Raw genomic sequence first — 21,188 nt, forward strand, 5'->3', positions numbered from 1 at the left:
ACTATAACGCCGATAATAATTCTAAAGCTTGGATATAATATTTCAATTCATGAATCACTAACTGTCTATCTTGGTCATAGATTGGCCCATTTATTCTACCCATGCTTGTTTTTATTTTCTTTAATCTTTCAAAATGTTATGCTCTTTACGCCTTATAATTCCTTTTCAAGCGAGTTCCACACAGATAAACTGTCTCCCAAAGATCATTCTATCTGGGCCATTATTGTGCTTGACTGCGAAATATTCCGACTTAAGTTTGCATTTTTTTTTGCAGAAAAGGACATATATTCATGTATCCCTGATGAACAAAAACTCTCAAAACAAGCATCAATTTCTAGCATTACCAGTTGAAGCTTTCAAACTTCTCTGTTATTCAGTGTATCTGATACCTTGGCGTTGTCCTATGCAACTGAAGATTTTGCAATCAAGCGATGAAGTTCTTATTTGAAATTTTCTGAAAAGAGAGTTTACCAAGAACACTGCAAAAACACACTATGCCCATATAATGAACGTATCATCATTAGTGAATGTTTTTGGCTATTATTTGAACACTTCCATTCGTGGAAGCGTTTATTCAATGAATTCTGAGTTCTTTTACAATGTCCAAAGAGAATTCCAGCAAAGGTATCTCATAGCTGTTGGCAAGTGACTAAGCTCTGAAGAACAATACACAAACTGGAGCAGAAACAAGGAAAAGATACATATTTGGAAACTCAACGCACGATAACATGAACTAACATTACAACAATCAGCAATCATTAAACTTGAAAATAACATCACATATTCACTAAATGCATACCATCTATTGCTTAGTCTCTCTCGTTTTCTCTTTTTCTTTGCTAGAGATCTACAAGGAATAACAATTACTATGTAGACGAAGAAAAAAAGAAAGAAGAAATGAATAGTGAGAACCTTTAGCCAGAGTGAGCTTCTGATGGAGTCTTGGCATCAATGGACAGTGCATGCAATCCACTTTGCAACTCCTCTTGCAGCAGGTCATAGATAAGCCTGTGCCTCTTCACCAAGCTTTTCCCTTCGAACTCCTTCGTGATCACCCTGACATTGAAATGCGTCTCTCCATCAGTGCTTCCCCTGACTCCGGCGTGGCCTGCGTGGAGATAAGATACATCCTCCACCTCCAATTCAGACGGAGATAGCCCTTGTTGCAATCTCTCGACGATTCTCTTCTTTCTTCCACCAATATCATCCCTTTCCGATGTCTCATCCTTATCAGCGAGATTTGAGTTACCGTTGACCCGTGAGGCCGATTCTCCGGGGACTTCCTCGGCTTCGCCACCCAAAATTGAATTTTTCTCTTCTTTACTTGTTGTGCTTGCAGTCTTGGATTCTACAGGTTTACTTTCGCCGGTCTCGGCAGATTCGATGTACAGCTGGACGGCCTTCTGCTGCATGAGCTTGAGCATGTTGAGGAACCCGTTGTTCCTGGACGGGGTGAGGCTCTGGCGGAGGCCGAGGAGTTGGACGAAGTCGGGCGGCACGCGGGCGATGACGGTGGCGGGGGATCCAGAGAGGCCGAATACGAGAAGGGCGGCGAGGCCCTTGGTGAGGGCGGAGTCCGAATCGGCCTCGAAGCGGACGGCGGTCGGGTCGTCAGGGTCGGCGAAGGCGCGGACCCAGACCTGGGATACACAGCCGCGTACGCGGTGGGCGTCGGTCTTGAACGCGGGGTCGAGCGGCGGCAGCCGGGCGCCGTAGTGGAGCAGCTGCTGGTACTTGGCTTTCGGCTCGGGGACCGACTGGAAGAGGGCGATGATGTCGCGCAGCTTGGGAGGGAGGAGGGAGGCGTCCACGGATTCCAAATCTTGGTCATGCTGCCGCTGCTGCTGCTGCTGCTGCTGCTGCTGGGCTCGGAGGGGGATAAGGGAGGATCTTGGGAGAGATTGGAAGGAGATTGGGGAGGAGAAAAGGAGCGATCTTGATAGGCAAAGGAAGGAGGAGGCGTTGGAAGGGAAAGAGGACGACGAATTTGGGAGGAGCTTGGGAGAGGCGACGCGGCGGAGAGCGAAAGAGGAGATGGAAGACGACGCCATGGCTGGACACGGGGAGAGACGGAAGCTGGATGGATCTCTCCTTTTGTGCGTGTCCTTATCGGATCCTAAAATTCATACCCGATATCGGATTTGGATTGTCTAGCTACTTCCCGAACCCGATTTTTTGGAAACCCCCTTCTGTTTCCGGCATTGACTGTGACCACTGAATCAAAGTCAAACACGAGGTTCCGCCTATGCAACTGCAAAACATGTGGGTTAACGTAATTTTTGGATCGGGTCGGGTCGGGTCTTATTTCTGATATAAACTGATCCGATTTCATCAGCAGGCCCACTTAGGCCCACCATTTCAAAGGCCCAGTGGCATTCTCGTAAATTCATACAACATTGAAACCCTAGGTTGATTCCGTTCCTTCTATAAAAGTCCAGCGAGGGCGCAACATTTGTTATCTTCTCGTGGTGGCAGCCGCGCTTCATACTCTTCCAAGATGTCGAAGCGAGGTAATCCTCTCGATCTCTCTGCTGGCTGCTCGTAATTGATGTGATCTGCTGTTGAAGATCTTCGTCGTGGAGAAAGTTGAGTTTTTGTGACGTTTTTTATTTCTATTTGCGGCCTTTCTTAGGTCGCGGAGGAACGGCGGGGAACAAGTTCCGGATGTCTCTGGGTCTACCAGTGGCGGCGACGGTGAACTGCGCTGATAACACCGGAGCGAAGAACCTCTACATCATTTCTGTGAAGGGGATCAAGGGCCGGCTTAACCGTTTGCCTTCTGCCTGCGTCGGGGACATGGTTATGGCTACCGTCAAGAAGGGGAAGCCTGATCTTCGGAAAAAGGTCATGCCTGCTGTCATTGTTCGTCAGCGGAAGCCGTGGCGCCGAAAGGACGGCGTATACATGTACTTCGAAGGTATGCTGATTGATCTCTATATTCAAGTCGATTTTTTTTTTTTATATATTTGATTCATAACTTATTGTAAGGTATAGTTTTTTTAATCCACTGACTGCATGTCACTATACTTGGATTGAACGTGGTTGATTAATAACAAGTTGAGAATGTCCTTAAATTTTCTCTCTAATTTCTTATTCGGTTCTATGCAATTTCTTACTGAAGTACCCTCTCTTACAGTTAGCTTATGTGGAAGTTTGTGATCGTAGTGATGTGATTTAATTCAAGGGTAATAATTTTTGTTTACTGATTCCCGGTTGTAACAATTAACGTTAGGGATGGGAGAAACAAGGATAAGTGTCTGCCAACAGTGTTATTATGTAGGTTTTAAAGTCTCCTCCCCAACCTTCAGTATCTGTCTACTGCTAACATCACCTTGACTTCTACATGGTAGTGTGCTTCTACACTGGAAAATATATCACTTTTTTTTTTAAACTTCTTTCCACTGGTAACATTGGTGACAACACTGGCATTAATAACGACAAGGTGTCCTGGTACCACATTAGATGTGTAACAATTGCCATCTGGGATAGGAGGGCCAAGCCTAAACTACTTCCAATAGTGCTTTATATGTATTTGGATCGTCACCCCCTGAACCTTCTGTATGTGTGCTATTAATATCGTCTTGCCTTTCACACGGTAGTTTACTGCTTATGTTCCTACACTCTGAAGATTGTTTGACTCTTGGTTTCCCTCACAAATTGTGTTTGGTTATCCGTATGATATGCATTGGCTTATTTACCATTTTGCAAATATTACATTTTTGCGTCTCTGTTATAGTTATTTCTGTATGTATCCCTGTTCTATGTAGGATAAACTTTTTACATGTTGTATTGTCTCTTTTTAATTTTTACTGTCACTATAGCCTGTTAAGTATTCATGGACTGATTCCAAACCAGTAACTTTTTATTTTATTCTGCTTTTTGAGTGTTTTCATTGACATTTTCTCAATTATCTGTTTCTTTTGCTTTTCCAATCATACAGACAATGCGGGAGTGATTGTTAATCCAAAGGGAGAAATGAAAGGTACTATACCATGCTGTTTGGTTCTTGAACCCTTTGTGGTTTGATCATTTCAGGATTTCGTTAACTGTTTGATTGTGTCAGGATCTGCAATCACTGGACCAATTGGCAAGGAATGCGCAGACCTGTGGCCAAGGATTGCAAGTGCAGCAAATGCAATTGTGTAATTTGCTTAAGTTCAACCGCTGAGTTTTTAATGTTCACTTTTCAGACATTGGTTAGGCACCAAGGTTCTTTAAATTACTTGTTGAGTAGTTTTTATTTTGAAAAACCCGTGGAATGTTTCCATGTAGTGCTGATTCTACCATTTTGGATTTTGAACTCAATACTCTTTTTGGTGGTTCGTGAATTTCCAGTTGATAAATGATGATTTCTGGTGAGTTTTTCGATCAAATTACTCTAGTTATTTACCACTGTGATTTTTGTTTTCTAAAAGAATAAAAAAAATAATTTAATTTTATAATTCAACTGTTACGAATTAGGATTATGTGCTAGATTTTATTACTTTGATCAGTTTGTTTTGCTCATAATTATTGTATTTTAATTGTTGCTTATTAATTAATTAGATTGAAATTTGAATATTTTGATTTCTTCAATACCAGTTAATTTTAAGGGCAAAACATTGTAATTAAATTAAGTTTGATTATTCTCTACAGTTTATATCGATAATTTTTTTAAAAATGGTTACTTTGTAAATATATCGTACTGCGGTACCCTGTGGGCGGTGTGATGATTAAAATATAAGGTGTTATTATGAGGTTGGGATTGAAATGTGTGGTGTGATGATTAAAATATAAGGTGTTATTATATAAGGTTTGGGATTGAAATTTGGTGCTTCTGAGCATGTTTTTTTTTTTTTTTTTTTTTTTTTCATGTCTTGGCCATTTGGATTTATTGTTGGTGATCATTTGAGATTTACTTTTTTCGTGTTGACTAAGGATGAATTGATGGGTAGTTACATTAGTGGTTAGTAGCTATCTATGATTTATTTTTTTTGTGTTAATTTAGTGATAAATTGGTGGGGACGTATTTTGTCGTATAATAGTTAATTATTTTTTTATTCAATATAATTAGAAACTTCTTTTAATGATTCCTAAATAAAAGACAAACATTTTTCTAAAACAAATAAGAAGTATGCCCTTTAATTGAAATAAAATTAAAACTCGATGCAATATAAAAACTTCTTAAAAAAATACTAAAATTGAAATAAATTAAAATTTTGTAACATATATAATTTAGTTCCTATGCACATCCTTGTTTCATGGTGTAGGGACCAGGGTGCGGTGATTTGGAGTATTGTTATGTAAAATTTTGGGATCTAAACTTGGGCAATTGAATGTAAATCCATGCTCTCGATTTATTTTTATTGGAGCATTTTCGAGTAGCTAGATTTATACTCAATTCAATTGTTTATGAGTGTGTAAGATAAAAAAAAAATATGGAACCTCCCCTAGAGCCATGAGTGTGTAAGATAAAGATGTATAAGGTATCAAATCTCTCTATTTATTATTTTTTATTTAGCTCTGGCAATCCGATTTTATTTTTAAGATTTATAGATTAAATTATAGTATTAACCGTAAAAAAAAATCAAATTGAAAAAAAATTTAGTCACACTAACTCTTAACAACATAACATAAAAAGTATCATTGAACATCAATTTGTTTTCACAAGACATCACAAATCTTGGAATATTAATGTATTAACCAAGTTTGTTAGTATATATCAAAAAATTTAATTTATTCCCATAATTTTTAATCTATATCTACTCCAAGTGTCTTATTTGTTTTGTAATACGTCCCTAGGGTTATAGTAATGTAATAGGATATTTAAATTATCATCTAAATATCCACGATTCGATCCTTAGCTATGATGTATTTATAATATTTTTCTTTAAATAGGGAGTACAATTAAAGAATACTAGATTTGTGAATTGATTATCGTATGTGCTTTTCGATTTATTTTGATGATTGATAAAAAATTTTGATGGAGTCAAATTAATCATTTTAAAAATAATCAATAAAGATAACGGAGATTATCTTTAGTTTTTTTTTTTTTCATTTGTTTCGTAATCCCATTCTCCTCTCACTTTTATCTAAGAATCATTTAAAAATGAAAGAAAGTAAGAACCATCTAAAATGACAGATGCTGCACTTTTATAATACTAGTTGACTATTACCAATCACTGCTGCAAATATGGTGAAATCGAGAGGACAATGAGTGTGATGAGATACATAAGATCCGTAGATTTATGTTTCGACATCTCTATGATTTAACCTTGCTTTTTCAGTTACAAATATAATCATCATTTACTATCTCGAATAACCCTATGAGATTAACTTTTACCAATCACGCTTTCACAGACGATTAATCACCGGAACTTTAGAGATCATAAATAATAAACTATTTTAAAGATCATTTACATCGTGCTTAAATGATTCAAACTTAATTATCTCGTTGCATATGTTGGACAGTACATGAGTTGCAATGCAACATTAAGAAGATAAAAGGGTATTTATTCATCTCCATCTTTTTTCTATTATATATTATTAATACATCGATTACATATCAGTAGATTCTTCTCCTATATATTGATATGTCTATGAGCAATCGAGGAGGATCGGTGAATACACAGTGGAGGTGACGGTGGGCAAAAAGAACATTCTATCGTGATTTAGTTTATAGAAAATCTGAAGACGTTTCAAATAGTGATTTTCTGACAGTAGCAGCATCTTCGCCGACGTCTTCTTCGATTTTTTCTCGGGAAATCACTGTGAGTGGTTTACAGTTTTATCTTATGTTTCATGTATAATAGAGGCAGCAATGATATAAGAGCAATGCTTAAACATGAAATATATCTCTTCGTCGAAAAGAAATGTCTCTTCCGTCGTCGTCAGGCGAGATCGATTGCGATTTGTTGTAGTTATCGAGCCTTGAGAGATTATTAGCTATCGACTTCTGTGGCTGGAGAGTGCCGGCGACCACGTTGAGAGGCGGATGATCGATAGTCATGGCAATCGCGTTCGTCGCAGAAGAAGAGAGTGTTATGGTCGCGACAGAGAAGAGAAAAAGAAATTTAATAGATTAAAACAGATCTTACTCGATTTAAAATCTATGTGATCGATTAAACTGATGAAGCATAGTAAATCTGTATAATCGATTGATGTAATCGATTCAAACTAGCTATAATCAATTAAATAGATTTTTAATCAATCTAAGTAATTGATTAAACGATGATGCAATATTAAGTTCCGGTTCATCCGTCAAATATTGTGTTGTGAGAAAATATTTAATTTATTAAATAAAAAAGAAAAGAAATTCCTCTTTCAAAATCACGGGTAATGAATAAAAAAACGAATCTTTTGTATGTTTAATTAAGTCTCATTAAATATATTTATTAATTAATTATATAGCTGTAGAAATATATTATTAATTAATAAATACATATTTAATTAATTTATGGTTCAATTAATTAAAAATTAAATTAAATCAACTTGTTCAATCAAATCAAGATCTGATTTAAATTATTAGTTGATTTAATCAAATCAAGATCTGATTTAAATTATTAGTTGATTTAAGTAGACTAGTTTAATTCAATAATATCTAGATCCGGCTTAAATCATTTGTTGGTTTAACCGGATCTATTTATTATTGAATTAATTGGGATGGATTTGATTATATAAGTTGGACTAATCAAATATGATCGGATTAGTTCTATTGTGTCATATTTGATAAAAAGATTAGATTTATTCTAATGGGTCAGGCTTAATCCAATGGACATTGGATTAATCAAACAGACCTGAGTTTGATCAAAAAGTCTAAAATTGACTTAAATGAACTTAGATTAAAATAATAACAGACATAGGTCAAAAATCTCTGTCTAATTAAATTAGTTCTAATAAGGACAATGAACTAAACTTAGGATCTGAATTCCTGATCAACTGATCTAATGGGTCAGTCGACTTAAACTCCTAAAAATCAAGAAGATTTGTTTTTATTGATTTATAATGATGGTTCTATGCCTGTATAAATTGAATTAAACTGATTTTGTACTAGTTAGTTGGTTTTGTACTGACTTATTTAAATTCAATTTCTCAGATGACACGAACGATTACCACATTGACTCATCGTGAAGTGCGGCGAAACCAACTCCGGGAGGAAATCCAGGGGATAGAGTATAACTCTGCTTATGGAGTCAACGAACATGTTAGACAGCTTGATAGACTATTTTAGAAACTTGAGCAAAAAGGGTATCCAATCCATGACAAAGACAGAAGATGGGCTCTTGTTCAGTCACTACCAGAACATCTCAGTGATATAGTACACCAACTATGAGATTACTTTGAAGGGCGAATATGATATTCGGAGATGTGCCAACAGTTACTTCAATTGGAATGGAATCCTGAAGAATCTGAAGAGGATCCAGATCCCGAAGAAATGGATTGTGGAGAGTCTAAAGAGGATCCAGATCCCACAAAAATGGACCTCAAAGAATTTGAGGAGGATCCAGAAATAGACCTCGAAGAATTTGAGGAGGATCTAGAAATGAACCTCGAAGAATTGGAGGAGGATCCAATAATAGATCCAACCAAGGATTTAGAGATGAATCTTGTGGAATTAGAGGAAGATCCGGAAGAATGTGTAGTAGATCCAGAAATGGATCTAAACATGGATCTAAAGGATGATTTTGAGGCTGATCATGTCATCGTCGAGTCTGGGATGAATGAGATATAATTGCCCATTCTACTAACATTTATCTTAGTGGGAGTGGTACTAGCTTATCTATGTCACTAGTATTTTGTTTACGGTCATTATATACGAATAATATTAGCCCATTTAGTTTTTGAGTCATGTAATAATTTCTATCATTATGTACGAATAGAGTTATATTATGAAAAGTTATGTTATGTGTTAAAAACTTGAAAATGATTAGGGAGATAAGTAACATGATTCGAGACTTAAAAGCTATCGGTCATGAGTTAACCAATGAACAACATGTGCAGACAGTTATCCGTTCCCTTCCTGATTCTTGGGAAATGATGAAACAAAATCTGACTTATAATGAAAGTATTAACACTTTCACTGATGTCTCACGTCATGTTGAACTTGAGGCAGAGAGGAATGAATCTGCAAAAATTTCTGGTCAAGCTTTTGTAGCTGAAGGTTCTGGTTCCAATAATAAGAAAAAATGGTTTAAGAAAGGAAAGAGAAAAGGAAAGGAGACTAGTGCTGCGAAAAACCAAATCAAGAAGAAAGGAAAGAAATATGGACAAAGACCTAAAAGCAAGCTGACTTGCTACAACTATGGCAAAAAGGACCATTTTGTCGAGATTGTACTGAGCTTAAAAAGGTAGATCCATCTCTACCTTCTTTTCATGAACATAATGTTGTAATTACAATATTTTTAGCTAATTCTTATCCTTTATAGATTGTAGATTTAGGAGCAACGAAATATATAGCTCATGATAGAGCTACACATGTGGAGTACCATTAGGTACTAGCTAGCATCAAATGGATATATGTGAAAAATAATGCAAGACTTGAAGTCAAAGGAATTGACACTTGCAAGTTCAATCTATATGGTGGATGAACCTTGTTTCTATATAATATCCTGTATGCTCTTGAGATTCGATAGAATCTGGTTTCCATCATTTGTCTTCTTGATTTAGTTTATTGTGTATTTTTTTATAGTCATTGCGTGGAATTTCGGATTAACTCAGTGTTAATTGGGCATGATTATGTAACAAATGATTTTATGGTTCTTGATATAGAATCAAATAATAATGATGGTCGTTTTTTAAACATTGCTCTTACTAGTAATGCTGATGTTAATGATGAAATTTGGTATGCTAGATTAGGACATATAGGACAATAACGAATGACTAGATTAGCTAAGGAGGGTCTTTTAGGTACTCATGCTAAGATTGACTTATCTATATGTGAGCATTGCCTTGCTGGAAAAGCAACTAGGAAACCATTTGGAAAAGCTATTAGAGCTGAATCACCATTGCAATTAATTCATTTTGATATTTGTGGTCCAATGAATTTGAAGGCTAGAAATGAGAGTTCTTATTTTATTGCATTTATTGATAACTTCACACATTTTGGTCATGTATATTTGATTTCTCATAAATCTGAAACATTAGATTGCTTCATTCGTTACTTGAATGAAGTTAAAAATCAATTGGAATGTAAGGTTAAAACCTTGCGCACTGACCGTGGAGGTGAATATTTGTTTGACCAGTTCAAGATAATGTGTAATGAGAAAGAGATCATTAGACAACTAACTATCTCTGGAACTTCACAGTACAATGAGGTTGCTGAAAGAAGAAATATGACTCTTCTTGAAATGGTTAGGTCTATGATGGTGTAGGCTAATTTGCTAATCTCCTATTGGAGAGATGCAGTATTAGCTGCGGCCTATATACTTAACAAAGTATCTTCAAAGTCAGTTCCATCTACCCCACATGAACGTTGGACAGGCAGAAAGTCAGATTTAAGTAATCTGAGACCTTGAGGGTCAGTTGCCTATGTTCATGATAAGACTCACGAATATGAAAAATTGTGACCTAGAGGTAAGAAGTGTATCTTTATAAGATATTCTGAGATTTCTAAGGGTTATGTCTTTATTGGTGAGTGTTAAAATGGAACCATATTTGAAATAGAGTCAAGAGATGTTACTTTTCTTGAAACTGAATTCCCAACACGAGGTGAAGTTGATAAGACTATTCCTCTATATAAGATAGAGGAGGAGAATAATGTTCCTTTATCAACAAATCAAGAGATGCCTAAATCTAGTCAACCTATTGGGAGTAATTTGTCACTGAATGAGTCAGTTTCTCAACAGTCCAACCTACGAAGTAGTCGTTTGATTATTGCTTGGAGAAGGTTTGACATTGAGAATGAGGTATTGATGATTCTCCCAGTTGATGATGAAGAACCTCGAACAATTGAGGAAGCTTTGAGAAGCTTAGTAAGAGAAAAATAGAAAATTGCAATAGATGAGGAAATGAAGTCAATGAGAAAAAATTAAGTTTGGGATCTAGTCGACCTTCCTCTGGGCCGAAGGACTATTGGGAATAAGTGGATTTTCAAGATAAAGAGGAAAGCAGATGATTCAATTAATCGGCAAGAGGCTCATTTAGTTGCAAAAGGATATACCCAACTAGAGGGTATTGATTTTGAAGAGACATTCTCCCCAGTTGTAAAGTTTGTGTCAATACGTGTCATACTAGCTATAGTAACCCAATTTGACATGGAATTACATCAAATGGATGTAAAAATAACTTTTCTTAATGGTAATCTTGATGAAGAAATCTATATGGCACAGCCAAAAGGTTACATTGCTAAAGGCCAAAAAAATAGAGTTTGCAGACTTAAGAAGTCTATATATGGGCTAAAACAAGCATCAAAACAATGGAACATAAGATTTAATGAAGTCATTTTATCTTATGGTTTCGAAATGATCAATGAAGATCATTGTGTTTACCTAAAAAAGGAAAAAAGAAAGTTTGCCATTATATCATTATATGTTGAATAGAAGTCAAATCCTGGCTTTCATCACAATTTAACATAATAGATATGGGAGAAACAAAGTATATCTTAGAAGTGAAGATCATTAGAGATCGATCAAAAAAGCTTTTAGGTTTGTGATGTTGGTCATTTTACATGTCACTAGATACTTCAAAATTAATAAAGATTGGAACCCATTGAAACTAAAGATAAGAGTTGTAGTAAAGAACTCAAATCGTATTTTTTTTCCAAGGATAACTAATAAATGTGTGTAAATTCTAGATTCAAAGCTATTTTTTGGGTTTTCTTGTCACTTTGAATTAATGCATCATTGAATCAAGTTCATCAACTAATAGATTGTCCAAACATAATCATGACTAACAACATATAACTGAGCTAACAACTAACATCTCAAGTAAACCTTCAATTTACAAGCATAATCATAATCACAACAAAACAATTGAATAGAACAAGAATTTGCTGACTAAATAATCGAAACTAATCAAACTTGTAGTAAATGGAATGATAAATTCAAAATAGAAAATAGATTGCAAACTAAGCTATCAGATTATCAGATTTGAGCAAGTGATTTTGAAATCAAATGTAAAGTAAATGTTCCACATCTCAAATCCTAGATTCAATCACTCATTCTGCTGTGAAACAAATATGCTCCAGGGAACCTCCCTTCAAGCATCCAACTAAGAATGACCAAGCTTCCAGCTATTATCAGATGATGCTCACGGCTCCTGGATACCTCCATTCAAGCTCACTATCGGTTGGTAATCACATCGCCCAAGAACAGAGGTTGAATTCTGGAATTTCTTAACCGGATCAATTGATCAAATCGATCTAGTTTTGTTGCGGACTGAAGATCGGAATGACATCGGAAACTTCAAAAAACCTCCCTTCAAGCTCTGTTGAATGGCGAAGATCGTAAATCGGGAACCTCCCTTGATTTGGAATGCGACAATGAACAGAATCCAAATTGCGGACTGGGGTACCTCCCTCTGCTGTTCTCTGACCTCGGATGATGAACGGCGGTAGCTCAGAGATCGTCATCGGTGAAGGTGATGAGCTCTCAGATCTGGAATGTGGACGGAAGCATCGGGGACGAAGGTGAACAATTCCAAAATCATGAGAAGAGAAAAACGCTCAAGCTCACATTCACTGTAGCTTCTCACACCTTTTAAATTTCATCAGATCTCAATCAGCGGCTGAAAATACTTCAGATCTCATCTAACAGCCGGATAAATTCAGATCTGGATCAAAAGCTTCAGATCTTAATCAATGACTGTGATCTACTTCCCCATGACTAGGATGGATCAGATCTTTAATGGATGATTCAGATCTCTCTTGGTCTTGATGAATGGTCCAAATTAGTTCTGGATTGACTCTCCTTGATTAGCCCCATATTTGAGCCCAAATTTGGTCTGATCTGATCGGGTCCATGACCCTTTTGATGCCTACAAAGAATATCAAAATATTAGCATCAAATACCATGATTATAAGCTAATTTATAATTAAGTCCAAGATTAAATATAATTTATTAAATGTGATGTAAATATGAGTTTAACCTATGAGAAGATCATTAAAAGCATGCATTATCAATCAAAATATTGTAGCAAAATCATGGTTATCAGTTTGTCTTAAGAAGCTTATATCACTAAGATGTTACAACATTTTAATATGTTAGATTGTAACATTGAACAAACACATATAGCGAGAAGTACTATTTTGAGTAAAAGTATGTATCCCAAGACCCCTGAGGAAATAGCTGAAATGAAGAAAAAACAATATGGCAGTGTTATTGATAGTTTAATGTTCACTATGTTATGTACTCGTCTTGATATAAACTATGCTGTTGGCTTAGTTAGTCTTTTTCAGTCAAACCCAGGATTGAGAGACTGGAAAGCGGTGAAAGAGATATTCAGATATCTTAAAGGGACAGTAGATTATTACCTCTATTTCCAAGGATCAGATATGAGCTTAAATGACTACACAGATACAGATTGGGTAGGGGACCTTGATGATAGAAAATCTACATATGACTATACCTTCTTGTTGAATAGCGGTGTCATCTCATAGAACAGCAAGAAACAGACTTGCATAGTTGATAATGGAAGCTGAGTATGTGGCTTGTGCAGCGGTTGTGTAAGAGGTTGTCTGGCTAAGAAGGTTCCTGAAACATCTAAAGATTGCTGAGGACAGTGGGAGTCCTGCTACAGTGTACTATGACAGTCAAGTTGCTATAGCTTTTTCCAAGGATCCCAAATATCACAGTAAAGGCAAGTATATAGAAATTAAGTATAATTTTGTTAAAGATATGTTGACAAGAAAAAGATAATTCTTGAGTATATCCCCACACGTGATATGTTTGCCGATCTTTTTACTAAGCCATTGACTAAAGAGTCATTTCAGGGACATGTGAAGTCTTTAGGACTTCGAAGAATGTAACATATTGTAAAGACATTTAGATAAATGAAAATGTTATAATCTATTCAGTGTATATGTCTTTGTTACATTCGAATAAAAATCTCGATAAGCATGTTGGTAGATTGAGATTGGTCCATTCACATAGGCAATCATCTCTATTTGTTAAGTATAAATAGAGGTAAGACCATTGTTTATGGGACAACTTATGTAGTTGTGGATATAAACATACCCATAAGTTAAGGTCGCCTTGATAATTATATCAATATGAGATTATTTATATAATAATCAGAGTAAATGAATCCACCATTTACTGAATTTGTTGAAGGTCAGATTAGAATTCATATGTTGAATTCAAGATTAGATATTAGGAATGTCTAGGTTGAAATATGTACGATGTTACATTTTGAAAAAAAACATGCACTCTTTTTAGTAAAGAGAATAATATCGTAGCATATGATTCATACCACATGTGCTATGGCGACAAGAAGGGTAGCAGGAGAATGGATCCCTGTTTCTCTACTATGTGAGAACCTTGAGATTATAAGTTAATCTCAATCTTACCCTAAGTGACTATTTAGTTGCCTATTTAAAGTTCTGATCAGTGTCTGCCACTTTAGCATGTTTTCTATTAGCTATGGGTGATTCGGTCTATAGAACATAACTAGGAAAGTAACAGATTAGAATGAATAGATTCTAACTAAAAAGGAAGATTAAGATTGATTTACATCTGTGACATTTATTCACTGGTACCAGTTACATTTTTAGTTCAATATATAAAATATAATTGTGAATAATTGTATTGATTGGAGATATTGAACATACTCTTGACATAATAGTCATTATGAGAGATTAAAGATATTCATATTGATATAAATAATTTAATATGGGGTAAAGACAAGTTTTGATGTCTCTGATTCGTTCTATAGAAAAAAATAATAATAATCCTAGTTAGTTTTATTGACTATCCTTGGGGTGACTGGCCCGGTCCCATGGAAGTTTCCCACTGACCACTAGGGTAAATCGGGAAGTGCACGTAGCGACCAGCCCAGAAGCCTAGCATCTTTTTATTTGCGCCCCCCATTTGGAGGAAAAATTCCTACAAATATGTCATAACTGGGGTTCGAACCGCGGGTGCTTGGATGACAACTTGGATATCCTATCGCAGTATCGCGACACTATAGTCCCAGGGACCTGATTCGTTCTATAGAGCAGTTATGTAAGGTGTAACAATCTTCTTAGCAATGAATATTCATTATGCTTGCCGTCGCACGAATCATTTTCCCTAATGTATGAAATGATGTTCTTATTTGGTCTTTGTGACTAATTATTTGATGCTCTGGTTTTGTGACCTGATTATCATAAAGTCTATGTGACTTATTTAGTCTTTATGACCAATTAATGTTTTGCTCTAGTCTTGTGACATAATCATCTCGTAGTCTGTGACTTACATGGTCTTTGTGACCATATAAACTTTATGAATTGACTTGGACGAGTGGAAGATATTGGACATTGCATGAGTTGCAACGTTAGGAAGATAAAGAGGTGCCCATTCACCTTCATCTTCCTCCATTATATGTCATTAATGCATCAGTTGCATATTAGTAAATTCTCTTGCTATATATTGATTCATCCAAGAGCAATAGGAGAGGATCGGAGATTGCACAATGGAGACGACGGTGGGCAAAGAGAATATTCTGTCGGGATTTGGTTTGTAAAAAATCTACGAAGGTTCCAAACAATGATCTTCTCAGCGACAGTAGCAACATCTTCGTCGGCATCTTCTTCGATTTTTTCTCGAGAGGTCACAATGAGTGGTTTACAATTTTAACTTGTGTTTCATGTATATTAGAGGCAACAGCATAAACATTCATGACCAAGAATCAAATACCTGTGGGTGATAGAATTAGTTCTAGCATCCACTATTTAGTGTAGAAGTACTTTGGAATTCATCAGGAACATTCATTTCAAGCAAGCCTAAATATGAACATAAAAAGTAGCACCACTGTGCATGCATTTTCAAGGAAGAAATAGAAAAATGATGCCGGTCACATAATTAATTTAGCAAAGAAAAAGCCACTCAAACTCATCTTTTTCTATCCATTCTGAAACTTATCAGGCACCTTGAATGCCAGTGGCTTTACAGATAGGGCACAAATTCTTGATCCCTAGCCATTTCTTGATGCAGACGGTGTGGAAATCATGATCACAATCGAGCCGGCTTAGTTCCTGTCCTTCAACATACTCTTCCTGTCAATAAAGGGAGCAACATGATTTAGGTAGCTATTCGAAAGAAAATACTTCAACCGGTGAGTTGTGCCAAACACACTAAGGCATTGCATAATCATACCCGACAGATGGAGCATTGTTCAGCATCCTCTGATGGTTCCAATGAACTAGATATATACTTGCGTTGCCGTAGGCCGCTCAGGATTTTTTCCTCACTGAGACCACAGTTGACATTACCGATACGCTCTCCTAAAGCCAGCAGTTCCTGCACGTGTGATGTTTTTATGGTTAAAAGTTCGAATAATCCTTGCTCTAAGGAACAAGAAAAGACTGAGTTTATTACCTCATAAGACATATCATCGATGTCCATCCGCATATCTCGATATCTGTCATGTGAATGTCTAACCCAATGGACTGCCGACTCAAAAACCTGGGGACCCTGCAGACAAAAAATGTTAATAAGTCGAATGCCATCGTATCCAGGGATCCTATTTCTAGCCCTATATATGTATATCACCCAATTGCAATTTTCCAATTACTTCCTTGTATATTTACAAGTTACAAAATAAAGGTTTGATTAATTAAACTGTAACAAAAATTTTACAATTAAAAAGATTTTTTTCAGATGAATGAAGGGACCAATTTATAAGGAACCTTATTGTGATATTCATCCCTGACATCCGTGTTTGTTCATAGGTTAAAGGACTGCAAATGCCTATTTTTCAACTATGCAAGTCTCAACCTCCTCGTTGAAATTTATTTTCTGTACGTTTCGATAGAGTACACTATAGCACAACCAGGCTCCGTTTGACACTGGTTATAATTGAAACAAAATCATTTACAGGGACAGAAATGTTTCAAAAGATACATTATTTTCAGACGTGTGTCCGACACAACTAAGATTCATTCTTTTGATGAAATGCATGTGCTGGGAAAGAATTTGTCTAACCAATATTCTACGAAAAATATTCTTATAGAAAACATATACTGTTAGAGTGTACCTATCCATGTAGCTAACGGGGAAATAGAAGTATGAAATCTATGCTTTGATGTAGTTAGGTATGAAAACTAACAGGTGATTGGCGCTTAAAAGGGAATAAAAGGATCAATTGTAGAAAAGGAAAAACAGAAGTTGAACAGCCTTAAAAACAATAATCCATTCATTTTATACCTCTAAAATCCTGCTTCTTCCTTCTCTTCTTGCAGTTGCATGACTACTTGCGGACAAGGGAACACCTGAAACACCACCATTTTGGCTTGGCAACATATTTAGTGTTCTCGTGAATGAATGAGGATAAACACGGCTAACAGGTCCAAATTCACGATGCACATTCTCCGCCAACTTGGATGGATGATCATGATGCAGATCAAAGTTAAAGGGCTCAATTACAGCTTCTTGATTTAATGCACGACGATGGTGTAGGTGAGCAGTACAGTTCTCTCCTGTCAATTGATGGAACGCCAAGTTGGTGCCAACCTGTGATGTAGGTACTGCATTTCCAGATAAAATTGTGCTACTTCTGGCCAAACTCCTGTTTGACTGGTCTTGCACTGGCCCCATTCTGTTATGAGAAGTAAAAAATCGATGTGTGGTAGTACTTGAACCGCTAACAAAGTTTAGTTCCTCAGTAGCTTCATCAATACAAGGCATTGGAGACTGTGAAGAACTTCCTACTTCACTGATGGAACTTCCTAATACATGGAAAGGAGGACAGAGATCCAAAGTTGAGCCAGGAATTGCATGTGCAAGATGCTGCCTATTTGGTGTCACATTTCTACCAGTCAACCTAGAGTGCACTGAAGGATTTGATGGAACATCTAAAAAGGATATTTCAATAGAAGGCCAAGGATCACAGAGAGCAAAGGAATTCTCTTCTAGATAAAGATTAGGTGTAGATGTAGTAGCTTGATTTGCATGGGTGATTTTTCTACGTGTGTTCCTCTTGGAACCTACTTCATTTCCAACACCAGAAACCAAAGACCGGTCTTCAGAAGCTACAATTCTAGCCGTTATACCTGATGAGGAAGAGAGATGAGACATACTTTTCCAAAATAACATTAAAAAAGTAAGATAAAGGGCAACAAATTAATCTCACCATCATTGAAAGTTGTAGTACTTATAATAGGCGAAGACTCCCCACAAACTACATCGACATTTTTTCTCTTGTGCGAAGAGTTTGCATCACCAAGTTTAACATTTTGTCTTCCTCCATTGTCCTTGGAAAAGAAATCAGTAACTCTGAAAGAATTCTCAAAGGTTCTTGAAGGGCTTTCATTGAGAGAAACATGTGGCCTTTGCAATAAACCTCTATTACACGATTCTTCTGGAAGCCCTGGTTCAAGAACCTGGCTACCAATTCCAACTGGCTCTGCATTGCTGCAAGAATAGGCACAGAGATCATTAACATCATAAAATGGCGGGAACGGCACTCCATCGTTTTCATAACTGTTGGAAAGTCCTACATATTCACTAACAAAAGGCGACCAATTGTTTGCTTCAGATACACTTTCTCTTATCCAGGATCCAGTTGCTTCATTATTTGTAGAAGAACTTAGTGCCAAACCACTTTCTGTTTTTATTTGCTCATGGCTACCTAGGTTAGCTGGAGGCATGCTGGAGCTAGGCGCAAGTGGATCCCATATACTTAAGCTAGCAGTTTTTGGACCAGTGAAACTTCCACCTAGGTTATTGTCGGTGGGAGACAGTAAGTTTCCATGTAACTCATGGTTATCTTGTGAATCATTGAAAAATTCCTTCAAGGGTGTATGTTGATACATCACTAAGTGGGTTGAACTGGATGCTTGATCAAAACCAAAAACCTCCAAGGGCTAAAAACTACTCCTTAGCTTCTTATCACAACTGCAACCTCTGTAAAATGTGCTAACCACTACCAATAAATAAGCTTTTATATGAGAAGAGAGTCGTTCCTGTAAGGTGAACATATGGAAAAGGCAAATTAATTGGAATAAAAGACATCAATCAACAATTTCAAGAAAATTGAGTAACTCATAAGATTTCTCAATCGTCAAGACATGTTTTTTTATCAGCTTGTGGAAGTCAAAATAAATGCTTGAACCTAACAAACAAAATTGTTTGAACCAAGTACAGAGCAAATCCATACATACTTGTTGTGAAAAACCTAGACTCAATTGCTATATGGATAACAAATCATTAGACCTATAATAAGTCACCAGCCCTTAGTCATTATACAAAATATTGTAAAATTTTCAATCCTCATTCACTGAAATTGCATACGTTACCATGTTGCGCATTACCTAGGTAGATGTTCATGACAACTCAAATTCCTTACATTTTCAATATCCAGTTAATATGAAGTTTGAAGGTCTTGAACCTAAGATAAATTGGTTTTGACATACACAATTAGAGTGGACTACTTGAGGAAAAGATCTATGAGCTTAATGATAACAATCATCTCCATTTGTAAACAATTTCCCAACAAAACTGATAATTATCCAGTAAAAAATATGCTTTGTATCTGTATTAACTAGTAATTAGATGTATATCCATATCCATTACATTTTGTGCCAAGATGAGCTACAATCTAGTCTTATACTAAAATAAACTATGCTTTGTATCCATGGTTTTGTACCACTCCGACTATCAGTTGATTAAACGAACACCAAAAGAAGCTTGATTGAGAACTTGGTTTTCTTAATGCACAGATTAGCAGTTGTACTCTCCTATTTAAATGCAGCTCAAATACTTAGTTTCTTTGTTTTTGGTATCACCCCAAACTCTATAATTTGATCAGATATTCCGAAGTTTGTCATACATCTTTCCTTAGATCAACCTCCAAAGTTAAGATAGATCTTTCATAAAAACCATTACATAAACAATACAACAGATGCCCAATTCTCTCATGTAAAATCAATCTAAACTTTTACACAATGACATGCCAGATTAAGAAGACTCAGAAGGTATACGCGAGCCAAACTATGACCTAAAATAAGCGATCACCTCCCATTAGTCATGATTCTTATCTTCGTTCTGAAAAGGTTAGGGGACCCCAATCTAGAAACGATGCAATCAAGAACAAATAGCACTGGCAGTTCAAAACAATGACCACGCCATCAAACCCCAAGACAAATCCGGCGATCGTTACTTCCCCTAATTAACGGACGCAACAAAAACAAAGACTCAAAAAATCGCATACTTAACGCGTAGTTCCAATCATCCAACCAAAAGGCCTCACCTTCGAGTCAGAAAAGGATTCAGGGATCTCAAAAACCAGCCGGAAAGGAACCTCCTTTACCCCTCCGCTCCCAACTCCCCCTCTTTCCGTTCAACAAGCGCACCACCACCAACTCCACGGGGTTCGCCCCAAGCTCTCGCTCACAGGAGGATGAAGGGCGGCGGGGACCGGAAAGGCGATGTCGATCGATGGCTTTTCTCCGCTCGCCTCTGCCTTGATTGCCAAATCTTCACTAGAAAAAGGGTTAAGCGTAGCTTTTGGCGGATAAGAACCAGATAGTTTAACAGATATAAATTTCCAAATTTTGCTACGAAGATAAAAAAAATTATAAACTTTATAATTATATTATTAAAAAGTATTCATATATCTTACTATTATATTATTTAATTAAGAGTCTAAATTTTTAATAATTAATTTTAGTAAAGTTTAAAATTAAATTATATTAATATTCTGTAAAATTTATCAATAATTTTTCTAATTATTTTTTTTATAAAAAATATATGTAATTATGATTCTCTTTAATCCACATCTTAAGATTGACATCATCATCAACAAATTTTTTTTTATAAATATCTTATATTAATAATATTAGAAAGTATATTATCTATTCTTATTAGTTTAATATCTAATATAAAAAAAATTAAAGTAACTTTATATGAATAGTAATTTAGTTTTATTCCTAATTTATCTTCTAACTCCTCCCACTTTAACAAACATTAATTAACATCATTAACTATCTTCCATATGCTTTAATTTGCTTAGTATTATATCGAGTATTTAAGATAATTAATTAGTTATAAATATTTAATAGAATAGTATTTAAATAT

The 21,188-nt window shown here is 36.0% G+C and overlaps 3 protein-coding genes across 3 annotated transcripts; 1 reads left to right on the top strand and 2 right to left on the bottom strand.

Annotated features, from left to right (window-relative positions):
* Window positions 1-676: 676 nt before the first annotated feature.
* Window positions 677-2,083, bottom strand: LOC121970744 (sufE-like protein 1, chloroplastic/mitochondrial). The gene is made up of 2 exons (XM_042521651.1): window positions 913-2,083; window positions 677-847 (listed from the first exon to the last, which is right to left on the bottom strand). The coding sequence occupies exon 1, from the start codon at window positions 2,049-2,051 to the stop codon at window positions 915-917; it is 1,137 nt and encodes a 378-aa protein (XP_042377585.1). The 5' UTR covers window positions 2,052-2,083; the 3' UTR covers window positions 677-847; window positions 913-914.
* Window positions 2,084-2,351: 268 nt separating this feature from the next.
* Window positions 2,352-4,305, top strand: LOC121970745 (60S ribosomal protein L23). Its single transcript, XM_042521652.1, has 4 exons — window positions 2,352-2,510; window positions 2,633-2,917; window positions 3,941-3,982; window positions 4,064-4,305. Exons 1-4 carry the CDS (start codon window positions 2,498-2,500, stop codon window positions 4,144-4,146), a joined length of 423 nt encoding a protein of 140 aa, XP_042377586.1. The 5' UTR covers window positions 2,352-2,497; the 3' UTR covers window positions 4,147-4,305.
* An 11,551-nt stretch (window positions 4,306-15,856) lies between these two features.
* Window positions 15,857-20,617, bottom strand: LOC121970747 (probable E3 ubiquitin-protein ligase RHG1A). The gene is made up of 6 exons (XM_042521653.1): window positions 20,362-20,617; window positions 18,244-19,075; window positions 17,319-18,163; window positions 16,491-16,586; window positions 16,269-16,412; window positions 15,857-16,168 (listed from the first exon to the last, which is right to left on the bottom strand). Exons 2-6 carry the CDS (start codon window positions 18,923-18,925, stop codon window positions 16,034-16,036), a joined length of 1,902 nt encoding a protein of 633 aa, XP_042377587.1. The 5' UTR covers window positions 18,926-19,075; window positions 20,362-20,617; the 3' UTR covers window positions 15,857-16,033.
* Window positions 20,618-21,188: the final 571 nt, after the last annotated feature.

This window comes from Zingiber officinale, chromosome 4A, assembly GCF_018446385.1.
Source record: "Zingiber officinale cultivar Zhangliang chromosome 4A, Zo_v1.1, whole genome shotgun sequence".
NCBI lineage: Eukaryota > Viridiplantae > Streptophyta > Magnoliopsida > Zingiberales > Zingiberaceae > Zingiber > Zingiber officinale.

Coding starts and splice junctions, on each gene's coding strand:
- LOC121970747 (XM_042521653.1), bottom strand. CDS start 18,925: ATGTATCAACATACACCCTTGAAGGAATTTTTCAATGATTCACAAGAT. Junction 18,164..18,243: donor TACTACAACTTTCAATGATG/GTGAGATTAATT, acceptor CTTCCTCATCAG/GTATAACGGCTAGAATTGTA. Junction 16,413..16,490: donor TCGATGATATGTCTTATGAG/GTAATAAACTCA, acceptor TCACACGTGCAG/GAACTGCTGGCTTTAGGAGA.
- LOC121970744 (XM_042521651.1), bottom strand. CDS start 2,051: ATGGCGTCGTCTTCCATCTCCTCTTTCGCTCTCCGCCGCGTCGCCTCT.
- LOC121970745 (XM_042521652.1), top strand. Junction 2,918..3,940: donor CGTATACATGTACTTCGAAG/GTATGCTGATTG, acceptor CCAATCATACAG/ACAATGCGGGAGTGATTGTT. Junction 3,983..4,063: donor TCCAAAGGGAGAAATGAAAG/GTACTATACCAT, acceptor TGATTGTGTCAG/GATCTGCAATCACTGGACCA.